We start from the raw sequence: 17,349 nt of genomic DNA, 5'->3' as shown, positions 1-17,349 counted from the left end.
CACAGGCACAGAGTCAAGGTTCTTCACATACAAGCAAGCATCAAAGGTACTTCTAACAAAACCTAATTTCTGCATACATGTATTAAACTTGATGTTCCACTGCCTAGGAGACTGTTTCAAACCATAAAGAGCCTTTTTCAACAAGCACACATGATTGGGAAACTTGGGATCAACAAAGCCCTCAGGCTGTTTCATGTAAATGGGCTTATCAAGATCACCATGTAAGAAAGCAGTTTTAACATCCATCTGTTTCAATTCCCAATTAAAATGAGCACACAAAGCCAACATCATTCTAACAGTTGTAAATTTAACAACAGGGGCAAAGATTTCTGTGTAATCCACCCCCTCTTGTTGAGTAAAACCCTTTGCAACCAATCTGGCCTTGTACCTAAGGCCCTCCACCTCATTTTTCAGTTTATAAAGCCACCTGCAATCAACCACAGATGCACCAGGAGGCAAAGGTACAAGAATCCAAGTAAGATTAATTTTCAGAGAATGCATCTCCTCCATCATGGCTTTATGCCACTGATTCCAGAATTTAGACTTAACAGCCTGCTTATAGGTTTGAGGCTCATCACCATCAGATTCATAAACATTGAAAGCCAAATTTATAAGAGCAACCAAACCAACAAAGCCATCATATCTAGAGGGTTTACTAACATTGACCCTTCTAGTTCTATCTCTGGATAACACATAATCCTGCAAGTTAGTATTATCAATAGCATTTTGGATGCCACTAGGGCTATTAATCACATTCTGAGCAGGGACAGGAGGAGATCTTCTAACAGGACTATCATGCAAGTTATGCATATCGTCAGCAACATTTTGGGCAGGATTGTGATGCAGCACATTTGGTGTTCCTTCATCAAGTGTCTCATTAGGAGTATAGACTGGATAGGTGTTCCAGAATGGCTGCTCCACCTCACTTGGAGCACCAGAAGGCTGCTCCACACCAGTGAGTGTATCTGTGGACTCCACCTCAGTGAGAGGTTCATTGTCCACATCTATAGGATCTGGGCTCAATGTCAGTCTTAAGCAGGGGAATTCATCTTCATTGAAGACAACATCCCTACTTATTATGACTTTGAACCCAGGTTCATCCCTCAGCCAGACTCTATACCCTTTGACACCCTCAGGGTAACCTAGAAAAACACCTTTTCTAGATCTAGGCTCAAGTTTGTCAGACTTATTATGCACAAAGGCAGTACAGCCAAAAACCCTTAGGTGATAAAAATCAAGAGGCTTGCCATAGAAAACATATTCAGGACACTGACCAACTAAAGGCACAGAAGGAGACCTATTTACCAAATAAGTAGCAGTTAACAAAGCCTCACCCCAAAACTTTTTTGACAATCCAGATTTAGAAAGCATGCATCTCACTTTTTCAAGTAAAGTTCTGTTCATTCTCTCAGCAACCCCATTTTGCTGTGGTGTATAAGGCACAGTTCTATGTCTTTTAATTCCAAAGCTATCACATAAATCATCCATCTGATTATTGCAAAATTCCAGGCCATTATCAGTCCTAATAGCCTTAATCTTCTTACCAGTTTGAGTTTCAATCAAGATTTTCCAAGTTTTAAGTCTATCAAAAACATCAGACTTGTGCTTCATCAAAAAACACCACACTTTTCTTGAGAAATCATCAATCACAGATAAGAAGTAAACACATCCAGAGTGAGAGGATACAGAGGCAGGACCCCAAACATCCATATGCAAATATTCAAGAATACATTTACTCACATTAGCAGGTGCAGGGGTATTAGGGAAAGAAACTCTGTGTTGTTTACCCAGCACACAAGAATCACAGAAGGGCAACTCACTTTGGACATCATTATCAGAAAGAAAAGCATGTTTTTTCAGGATACTCAAACCTTTTGCACTCATATGACCTAGCCTATTATGCCACAACATGGTTCTGTCAGTTTTAACTACATTAGCATAAGCTTTGTCACAAGCAAGAGGGACAGCATTACACACATACAAGCCACACTTCTTCTGAGCTTTGAAAAGACACATAGAACCTCTGCAAATTTTCATGCAACCTTCCCCCCACTTCCCTCCCATACCCTCATTTTCAAGAGCAGTACATGACATCAAATTATAGCATAGATCAGGAACATATCTGACATCCTTTAGGCTGAGCACATAACCATTTTCAAACTTCAAGCACACAGTGCCAATACCAAGAATTTCACACTTCTTGTCATCAGCCATTGACACAAAAGTCTTAGTTACAGGTTTTAGCTCAGAAAACACCTCCTTAAAAGGACTCACATGATAAGTACATCCAGAATCACACAGCCAATCATTTGAAGTAAAAGGACATGCAGGGGAGGCATTGACAAATTGCAGATCATGCACCATAAAAACAGAATCATTTACATTATCATAAGCAGCAACATTGACAAGGGTTTCAACCTGGGGATTGTTGTTAGGGAACTTATTCTTTTTAGGTTTAGTGCACTCTCTCTTATAGTGCCCAACATCACCACAGTTGAAACACTTCCTATAGGTTTTAGGGTCCTTGCTTCTAGATCTAGACCTAAACTTTTTCCTAGGGTTTGAAGAATTTCCAGAACCACTACTGGGTTCATTACCCCCTCTTGATTTAGATCTACCTCTAACATTCAACACCTTATTATAAGCATTCTTATCAGCAGCCCTTTCCCTAAGCTCAAGTTCTTTGGATTTCAGGGAGCTAATAATCAGGTCTAGAGGAGCAGAGTCTCTACCATACTTAATGGCAGCCTTAACATCACTATAGGAGTCAGGTATGGCATTCATCAGGGCTATACTTGTGTATTCATCTATAGTTTTATCACCTGACCTCTTAATGTCCTGAACTAACTTCTGAAACCTATCCACATTGTCATCAATATCTTTAGCAAGATCAAGCTTAAATTTAAACAATTTTTCAAGCAAGTACATTCTGGAAGACATGGAGGTTTCAGTGTACAGAGTATCAAGCAATTTCCACATATCAGCAGCAGATTCCTCATGATCAACTTTCCTAATCACAGAATCAGATAGATTTAACACAATAGTAGCCCTTGCCAATTCATTCATCTCATCAATTTTATCCTGAGCAGTACCATCAGGCAAAGTACCATCAACAACTTTAAACACTTTTTGTTGAATCAAAACACATTTCATTTTCTGTTTCCAAATAGCAAAATCATTTTTACCATTGTAAGGAACCACACCAACAGGTTGAGCCATTTTAACAAGAAAATTTGCAAGAACACAGGAAGCAAGACAGAAACACACAGCCTTACACACCTGAGAGCACAGAGACATACACCAACAAAGCAGGAACAGACCAAAGGCTTTCACACAACAGAAAGGGACTCAAATCCTTGACTGTCACGAGCAAGGCTGGCCAAGGCTATCCCAGCTCGCAATCACTCACTTCTGGAGGGCGCAGGGGGTCACTTGGGCAGCACAAGATGCTAGGTGGTCAAGTGACTTGAGATAACAGAGCACAAGAACCAGCGGAAGCAACACAGAGAAAAGAAAACACAGAGGTCCTAAGTCCTTGCCACAGACTGTCTACCAGAAACAAAAGCCCAAACCTATAGTTGGCACTAAACAGAAATTAAGACAAGAAAGAGATTAAGCCAATTTACCAGAGTGAATCCCCTCTCGAAGGAGGATTCCACTTGCCCACCTCCTTAAGCGACTCGGCGTGCTAGACTAATCCCCCCGTGGCTCTGATACCACTGTAGGGATCAGATCAGTCTAGGTTCACTAATTACCGAGACCTCTTTGTTCTTGTACAAGAGAGCTCAGCCAAACTCTCACCCACGCGGCTGATTTTAACAAGTAATACAAACTAAGATCACTAGAATCTAGTTCTAACTATTACAAGACCTTGAAGCTATCGCTCCTGCTTCAATCGCACTCAATTGTACCTGCACACTCAAGAAACGAGTCAGCACAACAAAGAGAGATCCTCTCGGATCTAACCACAAGATATTGACTAAGAACACTAAAGAGTAAGAGCAAGATATCAAATGATCTTGGCTCAGAACCCGCCACACAAACACAGATCTATTCGTCCAGAACTTAGACCCAAGGGAGCACAACTGGATTGGATAGAGTTAACCCTCAGACCACCAATACCTCCACCGTGAAAGCCCCTCACACCAGATCAAGATCCACCGGACAAAACCTCCACTCACAAAACCCTAGAACTTCTCCAGAACTTAAGCAATCGAAGAGATTGCTTCACACCAGCACTCACACAAGATCTAACTCTCAAAGAACCGAGAAAGATCACCAAGAGACAGCCAGAAGATCACTGGGGAAGAGAGGAGAGAAGAGAGAGAGTTCTCAGATACGCAGAAAAGAGAGAGAGAGGAATGTGAGATATGAAACGGCTCAACAAAGCCAACACACACATAAACCGTCTCAACCCTACATCCAACGGTTAGGACACAACCATCCAAGGAGAGGACACGTGGCAGCATCTGGAGAGAGGGACTAAGAAATTGGGCTCAACCCAATTGATAACATCTGGGCTCAACAAAATAATCACAGCCCAATAAGAGTCCATCAAATATCCAACACATACAGTTAGGATGTTAGTTAAGAGGCTAGTTGCAGCTGAATTTGAATAGCTACTCTTCTATAAATAACAATGAAATGATGAATACAATATTATCTATTCTTTTACACCATTTACGTTATCTTTTCCGACTTTGGTCATTCGTGTTAAAGAGGAACAATGAATCTTAAGGCTTCATTTTAATTTATATAATGAAAAATCAAAATTCTAAAATCCACTAATTAGGATAATAAATTACTAAATGTTCACTAAGTTTAAGTTTTGCATATCAACTTTAAAATCTACTACTCCATGTAAATATTGATTTATTGATTTTTTCTAATTTGCTACAAACCTATTAATGTGTTATGATTTTGCAATTAATCAAGATTTTGAGAATTACATAGCTGATAATTTATTTACGAAACATTATCAACCATCAACCAAAATGACATAGTACTATATAATGCTCCATAGTTTACTGTTTAATATTGCAATAACAGTTCCAAGAAAATAGAGAATTCACGACCGGCACAAGTTTTAATATGGAAGTGTAATAGTATGAGAGTGATAGAAAGAAAAAATCATTAAAGTATGATTAGTGAAGAATGAGTCTAGAAAGGAAAATTTACCAAAATTAAGATAAACTAATTTACTAATTGTATAAAAGGTTAGATAGGAAACAAGAAACCATTCGGAAGAATATAACATCCTCCAAATTGCCTTGGAGCTGTTAAAAGTATGTTCGAAGAAAAAAAATCTCAAAAAATATGTGCATCTTTTTACGAGTAACGGTCAATGTTGGTTCTAAATATATGACTAAAATACGAATTTGGTCCGAAACATTCACTTTTTGAAAAATAGGTCCATAAAAAATGAAAATGTCACCGCATTAGTCCTTTTTTTACAATTCCGTCAAAAAGCTAACGGTCAACGCTAATTGCACAGTGGCATCACCGTTAGTTTTTTTACTAATCCGTCAAAAAAGGGTTAATTACCTTTTGGAAGTGCGATCACGGCTAAGTACACCTTGAGATGCGAAGTTTGAGATGGTCGTTTCCATTTTCAGATTGCTCCTGCACAATCCTTTCTGCTGATGCCATTATGAATTTGGTGCAATATTCTAACTAGATTAATTGGAGTGTTGGGATTTCTCCAATGCCGCTTGGGATTTCCCCTAGTTTCGTGCACTCATATACAGAGAGGTGGCGGAGGGTAGGGCAGTTGGTCTCATCGACTATCCAACGTTCCAGAACTAGTTTCTGTAGTGCATGTGTCTTCAACACTCCCGAATTTATCACACAGCGTTCCAGAACTAGTTTTTTTATATTACAAGGGAATATAACTCTAAAACGAAAATCGGAACCGCATGCAGAGGATATAGTTCTGATACCAAAGCATTTTAATATTCCGAGCTTGTGAAGATGGCTAAGATGAATTACCATGGATGTAGTTCGGAGGCGACCATAAATTGACAACTCTTTGATATTTGGAATGGAAACCATCCCAAGTTGTTGCCTCCTTTTTATGTAGACTCAATGAAATCCTTTGCGGCTTCTCTAGGACACTATAGTTTATTTCCTCATCTTTTAACAACTTAATTCCATCCACCTCGAGATATCTTAACTCAGAGAGCTGCCATAACTCAAATGGCACATTAAACCTGCATTTTCTGATGAATAATTAACACGTTCTGATATCTTAACTCAGAGAGCATAATTAAATCAATTAACTGAAACAGAATTAAATCTAAACGTAACCTCTGTCATCACTCTCAAAGTTTGTGCAATTTCCATCTTTTTTCCAGTATACATTAGCCTCCTTTAATCAAATCAACCATCAAAACACCCAAAAACATTGAAACCCCAAATTCAACGGAAAAGAAATTCGACTATATTCAAATACCTCTACAATCGCCCATCACTCCTTGGGATTTTCGTTGAAGTACCCGCCATTTTCAATTTGTGACGAAGCTTGAGATTTGTGTTTCAGTTTTCTTAAAGCGTTTTGGCGCAAAAAAAAAGTACCATAAATTTGTTTTTTTGTTTTCTTTTTCCAATTTCGATTAACGTTGTGTTCTCGACTGATTCAAAAGTGTCACTTATTATTGGATCACGAGATTGACCGGGCACGCTTTTAGACAAAAAGGAGGCCCAATCTAGTGGGCCTGATTCTTACAATGTAAAAAAAAAAGAAAAGTAAATCCTCCATTAACAAATGCACCTCCCTTTATGTCCAACTTAATTCTTGATTAAGCATCAAACAAAACAAAGTGTTGCATCTTTCTCAAAACTATATCCAAGCCAAACTCATTTATTAAACAAACAAGTCAAAATTGATGCAAATCTCCAATTTTTATTCGAAATAAATCAGGAGGAACGAGCTTAACATCTATAAATCGATTTGGATTAAAATAAGAAATATAAACTTTAATATACCAAGGAATATAAATCTCCAATTGATGCTACCTCTACCTCTTCTGACGCCTGGGGACCATAACCCTAGCTTATATTTATATTAAATATAAACCCCTTTATTTTCTATTCGGTCCTTCATCAAATAGAAAATCTAATATGGTATCTACACTTATTTCCATAACAAATAAATACACTTTAAGCCCAAACTTAATCTTTATTGAATCACTTTAATTGGGCAACTGAAAGATAGTCATACACATTAAATTAGTGTGGAAACCCAAATTTCTAACAGAAAGTGCAGTGAATAGAACACATCTTCTGTGTTCTTCTTCTGCTACCTCCCACTCTTCATCACATGTCTCCTTCTCACTTTTGAAACAGCAGGAAGTTAACATGAGCACTTCCAGCATATGTAGTGCACAGAAAGTCCTCCACGCTCCCATAATCATTTCACATATATAGAAAACTAGTTTTCTAATATTACAAGGAAATATAACTCTAAAACGACCACCAAAACCTTCTGGAAAGGACAATATAGTTCTCATACGATTGCATCTTAATCTTTCAAGCTTATGAAGATGGCTAAGATCAATTGCTTTTAATGTAGTTCTGAGGCCAAAATCATGAATTAACAATTTTTTGATATTTGGGATGCTTTTGAGGAAACCATCCTAAGGTGCTGCGTCCTCTTCATATAGACTGAATGAAATGCTTTGCAGCTTCTTAAAGAGACTATACTTCATTTCCTCATCTTTTACCAACTCAATTCCACGCACCTTGAGATATCTTAACTCGGAGAGTTTCCATAGCTCAGCTGGCTCTCCAAACAGATAAAACCAATCAAGGTTTGCAAATTCCACAATCTTGATATTCCTCTCGGTATGTATACGTCTGAATTGCAGTTGACACATAAGAAGCGTAGGTTGACAAATGCAAATATTTCAGTTGGGAACTTTTTAAAAGTCATATCAAAAAAATCCAACACCCTTAGCAATCTTGCCGCGGAAAAAACACCAAGTCGAAACTCAGCCCTCCGACGATCAATGCATATAACAGATCGAGTTAGTGATATTGACTCTGTTTAATCATTAACATCTTCCAATTCGTCTGTTATGTGAAAACTCATGCGGCGTGGATTAGAGAATGTGAACTTGTTGATGTTGGATATTTTAGTGCAATTGGATTAACTTGATTGATCGGTTATTGTTATAATGATACATCATTTAAGTATGGAGGTGCGGAGTGCACACTTATTTGAATTCATTATGAAGTTAGGGGCGAAGCCCCTAAACAGATGAACGAGGGTCCGGGGGCAGCGCCCCCGGGTAGCGGGGTCCAAGGGGCGGCAGCCCCTGGCGGGGTCCAAGGGGCAGAGCCCCTGGCTGGGGTCGAGCTGTTTCCAACGAAGTTGCTGTATTAGAAATTCATCCGAAAATATAATTTTTGAAAGTCAAAGGACAAATTTGCAATTTCGGAAACCTTTTGAAAATCAGTTATTGTCGGTTAATATTCCCAACGGATGCACTATTTCGTCAATAGCTGCACCGGTTCGTCTTCTTCAAAATCTGATCAATTCTTCTGGTTCGAGATCTCAAATACACATATGAATTTTCTGAATTCTCTGAAATTTATCCGATCAAATAAGTTTGGTAGAACCACCGAAATTGATTTGATCTGAAAGTAATTATCACGACTTTCAGATATCCGTTTTTCTGTTCTGTATATTGAATCTCCCTAACAGTTGAGACCATTCATAAACATGTCTTCACCTGATTTTCTGATGCATATATCCCTCAACATATCATGCATGCTATAACTCTTTGGTTTTCCATTCTTCTTGTATTTTCTAACCATAAATAGATTTCTCTTGACTAGAGACTTTAGCGAATCCTCAGCCTCTTCCTTCAAACTTCTTTCCCCATTTGATTTTACAAATCCTTCTGCAATCCACATATATATGAATTTGGAGCCTTTAATCTCGTAGTCTTCAGGATAAGCTCCCATGTATAAAAAACATGGTTTCAAGTGATTCAGCAAGTGGTTATAACTTAAAGACAATATACGATGGCATTGCTCGTTCAATTCACTAATTGCGGCTATTACATTGTTCCCAATTTTCTTCCAAACATCTTCCGATCTTTCAATTTTAGATAGTAGCCCACCAATCACACTGATGGCTAGAGGAAGCCCACCGCAATCCTTGGCGATCTTTCGACCAATCTCTTGTAAAACAAGAGGGCACTCCTCTTCTCCAAACACAAGTTGGTGAAGAAGATTACAACTTTCAGATTCACTAAGCAACTGTACTTGATGCTGCGATCTTGAAGAGTCAGCATAGTTCGCCACATCAGATTCCCTAATGGTGATCACAATGCGACTCCCGTTGTTGTTGTCCGGGAAGTACATCCTAATCTCATCCCAGAATTTGGTGCTCCATATATCATCTAACACAATCAAGTATTTTCTACCGTACAAGCTCTTATACAACATATCTTTTAACTCATCAGAAGGTTGTTCACATTCATTTCCAGTTATGCAACGAAGAAGGCTTTTGAGAATATGTGGCATATTGTAATCTTGTGAGATAGTGGTCCAAGCACGACAATGAAAGTATTCAACAATAAAAGGATCTTCGTAAAGGTTGCGAGTAAGAGTGGTTTTACCTACTCCACCCATACCAACGATGGGGACGATCTCCCGCTTCTTCTCCATACGGGTCAGCAGATCCTTGAGCTGCATCAGATCTTCATCAATTCCCACCACGAGCATCTTCTTATCATCCATCTCCACGAGATTCAATTGTTCCATAGAAGAATCAAGTTCTCGAAGCATCTTGTCATCCTCCGTCTCCATGAGCTTCTTCGCTTGCTCCATAAGAGAACCAAGATCTCGTATTACTTGCTGCAGACCTGGTGGAATCATATCCGGATTTCATTTGATGAACCATGAGGGATTCAATGATATCTTCTGCTCGATGTGCTACTTCTCTGATTTGGCTGTCTAGTTTGGTGAGTGAAGATTTGTCAAGAAGCTGTTGAAGAGAATTAGATTTATCGAGGATGGTTTGGAATTGTGGGTTGTTTTCATGAACAATCCACCGTGATTGGTGAGGATCAAAGATTCCTTCAAGAATGGTGATGAGAGGTTGTAGATTGTAAGCCATTTTTTCAGATCTCTTCTTGCTTGAAAAACAAAGGAAGCAAAGCTTGTTGCAAATTGCAATTGCAGGAAAACAAGATGTGATTGAGTCTAAACAAGTCAACTGCGCATTGGTGACCTGGAGGCTTCAGCAAATAATGATTTATTAAATTAATACTGTGTTGTTCTGTCCAAGATTTGCATTATTTTTATTAGGGGAATCATTTATGATCTGTAAAAGTAACATGCTATTAGTGCTCATATCTCAAAGATATTGATTTGAACTGTTGTAATAACAACGGCTCTTTCATCACCCATTTTTTAAGTATGTGAAATTATTTACTTATTATATACTGATTGCTTTTGTTACTTTCATGAGCTTCGTTCACATGATTGTTATTGACTTCAACTCGAATAATACTACTATATGAGTGACAGTTACATAGTTGTTATATTCATAATATGCAAGGAAGTCTGTTTTCATCCAAATAATCAAAGATACATTAATCTTACGCACCCTAAAATTCACAATAATTGAACTCATATAAATAGATTTGGAATAAAATTTTGGTTGTGTCAATGAACAGTGGAGTAAATGTATATTAATGTGATGATATGGATGGCCAAAAAGCATTGTGTTGAGCTTAATAAACTAAAAATTAATAATACAGATTCAGTTAAATGAAAAACTTGAAATATTTTGAAACTTCACGATTTAAGATTCAAATTTTAAAATATATGAAATAAATCAGATTTTGATGAAATTTAGTGCTTTTATTAATCATTTTAATTTTGGATGATAACAAAGTTGGTTGGTTAGCCTAAAATTATACATTTTGTAGAGTATATAGTGAAAAGGCCCAAGCCCAATTATGATCATGTACTACAATTTTTATAAAATAATAATGCCCTTCAATAAATGAATGTATGAAAAAAATAGTGAAGGTCATTTGACGTTTAAACTATTACTGAAAATAATTAAATCAAAAGTTTCTTGTTTTTCATATTTATAATATTTATATATAATAAAATTCAAAAATCAATTTATAATATATATTACGGTTTAATATTTCAAGAATCAATTTCTTATTATGGTTTAATATTTCAAAAATCAATTTATAATTTCTTATTAAAACAGTTGCGTCCACAAATAGGACTATGTTTTGCGGACTTAGGGAGTACTAGTATATAAGGAAAAGGCCGAAGCCCAATTATGAACATGTACAATTTCTATATAAGGTACCCCCTCTGCCCCGTAGATGACACATTTTTTAGTCTGCATGAGATTTTAGGGATTGTTGGTTAATGTGGTTAATTATAGAGAGAATGAACGGATGTGAGTATTAAATGGAGAGATAAAAAAAGTTGAAAATTTAATTGAAGGGAAAAAGTACTCCCCCCGTCCCACAAAAGATGTCACACTTGTGGGACGGCACGAGATTTTAGGAGATTTTGTTTTGTGTGTTAAATGGAGAGAGAAAATATAATTTTTATATTCATGTGAGAGAGAATATTTTCCAAAAAGGGAAGTGTGACATCTTTTGTGGGACAAACTAAAAAGGAAAGTGTGACATCTTTTGTGGGACGGAAGGAGTAGCTGAGTGTATTAATTGGAGATAGAAAGTTACTAAAAATAGAATTGTGTTATCTTGGTTGGAACAAACTAAAAAAAAGTGTCATTTTAGTTGGGCCGGAGGGAGTAGTAATAAAGTTTTGATTGGAAAGTGCAACCCGTTGGGCTAACCCACAACTCGACCAAGCCAGCCCGCTCAACCCGGCAATCCATTCGGGCGGGCCCTAATAAACCGTTTCTATATTAGGGTACTACAATTCTAAACTATTGACAAATTAACTTAATCCTTTGTCTATTTTTTGGTACGCTTCTATTTGCATCCTTTAATTTTAACTGAAACACCATCAATAAAGATAATTTTTCGCAGTGTTAGATGTTATATTTAGATTCACAAATTAACATCTTTAATTGCATTTAAAATGTCGTTAGCCGATGTGCAGCACCTAGTAGTTTAGCTCCAGAAAATAGTGCATCATCTTGGCTGTCCAACTACATCCATACAAACATTTATATTTAGCCTTAATTAAATAATAGTAGTAGTATAGATGAAATTATTTGGGCTTCAAACAAAAATTTCAACCTACATCTGTTAAGAAAGGAAAAGATACTAAGGAATAATCTCAATTATGCTCCACAATTATACTCCAAGAATAGAATAGGATGATTGATATTTGATTGATATTATACCATAATTACACATGTATCAACCCTATATAAATGGTTAGTCTCTGCAGTAATAAATCATCTACGAGTTATCAATCTCATTACTTCTCTCATTAATCCCTCTACTCCTAAATCATGCCTGATACACCATTCAAGATGGTATCAGAGCAGGGGTGAGACTCAGAGTAGTCTCATCACTGTTTCGGACCAATCTCAAACCTTTTCAGCCAAAACCCGGCAGATTCTGCAGAAAAAAAAATGTCAGACAACGACGAACCACCAAAACCAACGGAAACAGAGCAATTTGCTCGAATGTTTGCCGAATTTATGCGTGTAAGTATCGCACAAAGTCAGAACCAAATAATACCCACCAAAACTCCAACACCAGAAACCTACAAAATCGATCCTTCACCATTAGTTATTGCAGAGAAACGAAATGGTGACAATTACCCACAGTGGTCTATCCTCATGAAAGCGGCAATCAGCGGGAGGGGAATGATTTCTCACATCACTGGAGTCCCATCCCCCCCGGCAGAGACCGACCAAACTTTCAGAAAGTGGCAGCAGGCTGACCATTGTGTATTCACATGGCTGACCCAGAATGTGGAACAGAGGCTGGTGAGCCGATTGACCCAATATCCGACGACCAGAGACATATGGGTTAGCCTTGAAGTCACATATGCCAGTGGGAGTGACAAAATTCAAGTATACGATCTGTATGCAAAGGCAATCACATTAAAACAGAAGGAGGAGCCACTGGAGGAAATATGGACCAAATTGAACGATTTGTGGATCTCCATAGATCGGACACACCCAAACCCAATGAAGTACGCAGAAGATATCGATATATACAACACTGAGAAGCAAGAACAGAGGGTGTTTCAATTACTGGTATCTCTAAATAGCAAGTATGAAAGCATCAAGAAAGAGATTCTAAGGACAGAACCACTTCCCTCGGCTGAAGCGGCATATGCCATCCTCCGGCGAGAAGACGTTAGATCAAGCGTCCTCCAAACAGAGGACTCCGGCGCACAGGGAGTCGGGGCAGGTCTGGCCGTGACTCACCAATGGCAAAACCAGGCGGTGCATCGGAGTCATCCTCAACGGAACGGCGGTGGAAATGGTGGTGGGTGGAACAGACGGACCGAAGAGGATAAATCGAAGCTCATCTGTTCCCATTGTGGGAAGAAAAAACACACCCGCGAGACCTGTTTCGAAATTCATGGTTACCCGGAGTGGTGGCAAGAGAGAAAGACCAAACCACCACCGACATCGTTTAAAGGAAATGGCCGAGCAGCTGCGGCGGTAGGCGGAGGAGAACCGGTCGCCGCCATCGGGAGCAACTTGGGAGCCGCTAACAACCGAGGCGGCGACCCGGGGACGGAAGCTGCAACGACCGGCGTCGCAACAGTCGCCAGAGGAGGAGGCGGCGCCGCTTCTTCGGATGAGGGAGGAAATGGTATGGAATCGCCTAATCTGGGAGGTAATTTAGGGTTTGGGAATTTATTCTCAAACCCCTCCTCTTCCTCTCTACCTAATAAAGACCCACCAGATCCTGGAATATTGCAAATTGACCCCCGAAAATTGCAAACTCAACCCCACACTTCCAAAAATCCCAAAAAGGACACCACACAGCAGAAACTCTATAAAAATGCCCCTAAAGTTTTTAAAAATAGATATCTTTCGACTAGAGACTTTAGCCAATCCTTGGCCTTTTCCTCCAAACTTCTTTCCCCGTTTGATTTTACAAATCCTTCTGCAATCCACATATATACGAGTCTGGAGCCTTTAATCTCGTAGTCTTCTGGGAAAGCTGCCATGTATAAGAAACATGGTTTCAAGTGATTCAGCAAGTTGTTATAACTTAAAAACAAGATACTAGAGCATCGCTCGTCTAATCCAGAAATTGATGCCATTACATTGTCCCCAATTTTCCTCCAAACATCTTCTGATCTTTCCATCTTACATAGCAACCCTCCAATCACACTTATGGCTAGAGGAAGCCCACCGCAATCCTTGGCGATCTTTCGACCAATCTCTTGTAATACAAGAGGGCACTCCTTTTCTCCAAACACAAGTTGGTGAAGCAGATTCCAACTTTCAGACTCGCTAAGCAACCGCACCTGATGTTGCAGACTCAAAGAGTTAGCATAGTTCGCTACATCAGATTCCCTAGTGGTGATCACAATGCGAGTCCCGTTGTTGTTGTCCGGGAAGTACATCCTAATCTCATCCCAGAATTTGGTGCTCCGTATATCATCTAACACAATCAAGTATTTTCTACCGAACAAGCTCTTATACAACATATCTTTTAACTCATTAGTAGGTTGATCACAATCTTTTCCAGTTATGCAACGAAGAAGGCTTTTGAGAACTTGTCGCATATTGTAATCTTGTGAGACAGTGGCCCAAGCACGACAATGAAAGCATTCAACAATCATATTATCTTCATAAAGCTTTCGAGTAAGAGTGGTTTTACCTACACCACCCATACCAACGATGGGGACGATCTCCAGCTTCTTCTCCATACGGGTCAGCCGATCCTTGAGCTGCATCAGATCTTCATCAATTCCCACCACCACAGCACTCTTGGAACCGGATGAACTGGATGAATCAAGCTCTCGTGGCATCTTCTTTTCCTCCATCTCCATGAGCTTCTCAGCTTGCTCCATAACAGAACCAAGTTCCCGTATTACTTGTTGTAGATCTGGTGTGGATAAAGTGAATCTCACATGAGTAGGTGCAAAGAACCTGGGATCAGGGAGCATGTGAACCATGTGGTATTCAAGGATGTCTTCAGCTTGATGTGCAACTTCTCTTATTTTGCTGTCTAGTTTGGTGAGTGATGATTTACTATCAAGGAGCTGCTAAAGAGAAGTAGCTTTGTCGAGCAGGGACTGGATCTGAGGGTTGTTTTCATCAACAATCCATAGTGTTTGGTCAGGATCAAGGATTCCCTCAAGAATAGTGATGAGTGGTTGAAGATTGTAAGCCATTTTTTTTCAGATCTCAGAAAACAAAGGGAAGGAAAGCTCGTTGCAAATTGCAATTACACAAAAAGAAGATGATTGAATCCAAAATAATTAAATAACTCAAACTTGTTCATGAATTGAAATTAGTGACAGCCAGCTCATTGTGGACCTTGAGTTAATATACTACTAGTAGTATTTTCTTATGCTTTTGATTGTATGGAATCAGTGTGTGGAACTTTACTTATTTAGTTATTTGAGTGTAATTTTTATAGTAGTTTTTTCATAGTGGAATGTGGAGGGAATACTTGAGTGGATTGTGAGTCCATTTTTATGATATGGTATGAATAGAACATAGTTCTTATTCGAGTGAAATTATATCTAATATGGTATCCGAAAAATTCTACTATGAGGCAAGACTTGTCTGTGAATTTTATTATTATTCCCAACACACTGTACACATGGCTCAACCATGTCATCAATATGAAACATGTGTATCAAATCAACAACATATTAAAAATAGAAAATTGAAACACAAAATCATTATGAAAAATATTAAAATTCATGGTATTCACAGCTGATTTTAAAATACTCCATATCAATTTCCACAAGCATCTTCTTATATATCCTCCATCTCCACGAGATTAAAACACGATCAAGAACTAAAAATTCAACTTATCATACTGATCTTTGTTACGATCCTTAATTGCCTTTCTTTAGTTTAGATATTGTAGGGATTTGATATCTTTTCTATATATTGTTTTTCTTGTTAGATAAGTTAGTAGTAGTATTTATTATAAATAGGATAGATTGTTATCTTTGTTATTCATTCAACCAATTAATGAAATCAGTATTTCGTCCAACTTGGCTTGAATCACAAATCAATTGCTTCCGACGGGAATACTCCCGAGCTCAGCCCCGTTCTGCCGCCGACCCTCACGGGCGCCGGATTCTCTTTATATTGTTATTTTCCGTTTTATCAGTTTGTTAGGAATTTAGGTTCCTAACAACTGGTGCTTTCATTGAGAGCTCATCCTCCATCCATGAATTCCGACGATGAAATCATTCTATCCCACATGTTCGATTGGATTATGGAACGCTTCGACAAATTGGAGTCGCGTATGGACGCGAACGACCGGAGACTTGTGAAGCGTCGGTTCCGCTCGCCGCAAGAACTTGACCATGAAGATCAGCCGCGGACGAGGAACAAATCGTGCTGGGGTCCACCGCCAGGCCGCAACCATCAGGGATACTCATATCAGCACCCAACTTGTCTCCGCTCCTGCCACAAACAACCTCTCGACTGGCCGCCACCAGCCCTCCATCCTAGTTCAAGTTGGTTTCTGCAGGGGCTTCATCTGACACAGTCGCTGCAGCCGGCAACCAGCCCGAGTTCCTGTTGGGTCCCACCAAGAGTGCAGCTTGAACAGCCTACGCACCATCCACTGCGCCCATCTACATGTTGGGACTATCGTGTGCAACAAGAATCTCAAGCATATGATCAGCAACACCCCACAACAGGTTCATTAGATTATCAAGCATATGATTTTGCAACTATCGATGGTGGAGATAGTGAACCTGTGTATTATACTATTGATCATTGGGACTCGGTTGATTATGAGGAGGACGTTGATGCTAGCTTCATGAGACAACCAGTGGAGGATATGACTTGGTTTCCGGCCAATGAAATTGCCGACCCAAGTGACAATGTGAAGGGGAAAGGACAGGTGGGTAATCTGGCAACTACATCCAGATTTCATCCATGGCAGCTGGGTAATTGCCCGACGCCCCGCGCTGCTGATTCTCGACGCCTCTCGCGTTCCCATCTCCATCACGATCTATCTAGCAGCTCTCTACCTGCTGCCCTTGCTGTTCCGCCGCCACCACTGCAGCGCTCTCCCTCCTGTTGGTCCCCACCAGCTCTGCCGTGCAGCCCCGATATCAGTGGAGAGGAGTGCGGTTTGTCAGACAGTGACCCGCCCCCACCAACCGTGATCTCTCAGCCGGACAGTCCCGATACCAATCCAACATTGGTCCCTCATG

General features: G+C 39.3%; 1 protein-coding gene across 1 annotated transcript; it reads right to left on the bottom strand.

Moving 5' to 3' along the window:
* Positions 1-8,405: 8,405 nt before the first annotated feature.
* LOC125218870 (putative late blight resistance protein homolog R1A-10) lies at positions 8,406-15,508 on the bottom strand. The gene is made up of 4 exons (XM_089062306.1): positions 14,821-15,508; positions 14,281-14,298; positions 13,354-13,387; positions 8,406-9,860 (listed from the first exon to the last, which is right to left on the bottom strand). Exons 1-4 carry the CDS (start codon positions 15,112-15,114, stop codon positions 8,698-8,700), a joined length of 1,509 nt encoding a protein of 502 aa, XP_088918432.1. The 5' UTR covers positions 15,115-15,508; the 3' UTR covers positions 8,406-8,697.
* Between the last annotated feature and the right edge of the window lie 1,841 nt (positions 15,509-17,349).

The sequence above is a fragment of the Salvia hispanica genome, chromosome 1 (assembly GCF_029641045.1).
Source record: "Salvia hispanica isolate PSC_SH4W2 chromosome 1, Shi_PSC_v1, whole genome shotgun sequence".
NCBI lineage: Eukaryota > Viridiplantae > Streptophyta > Magnoliopsida > Lamiales > Lamiaceae > Salvia > Salvia hispanica.
This window is presented reverse-complemented; position numbering and strand designations above follow the sequence as displayed.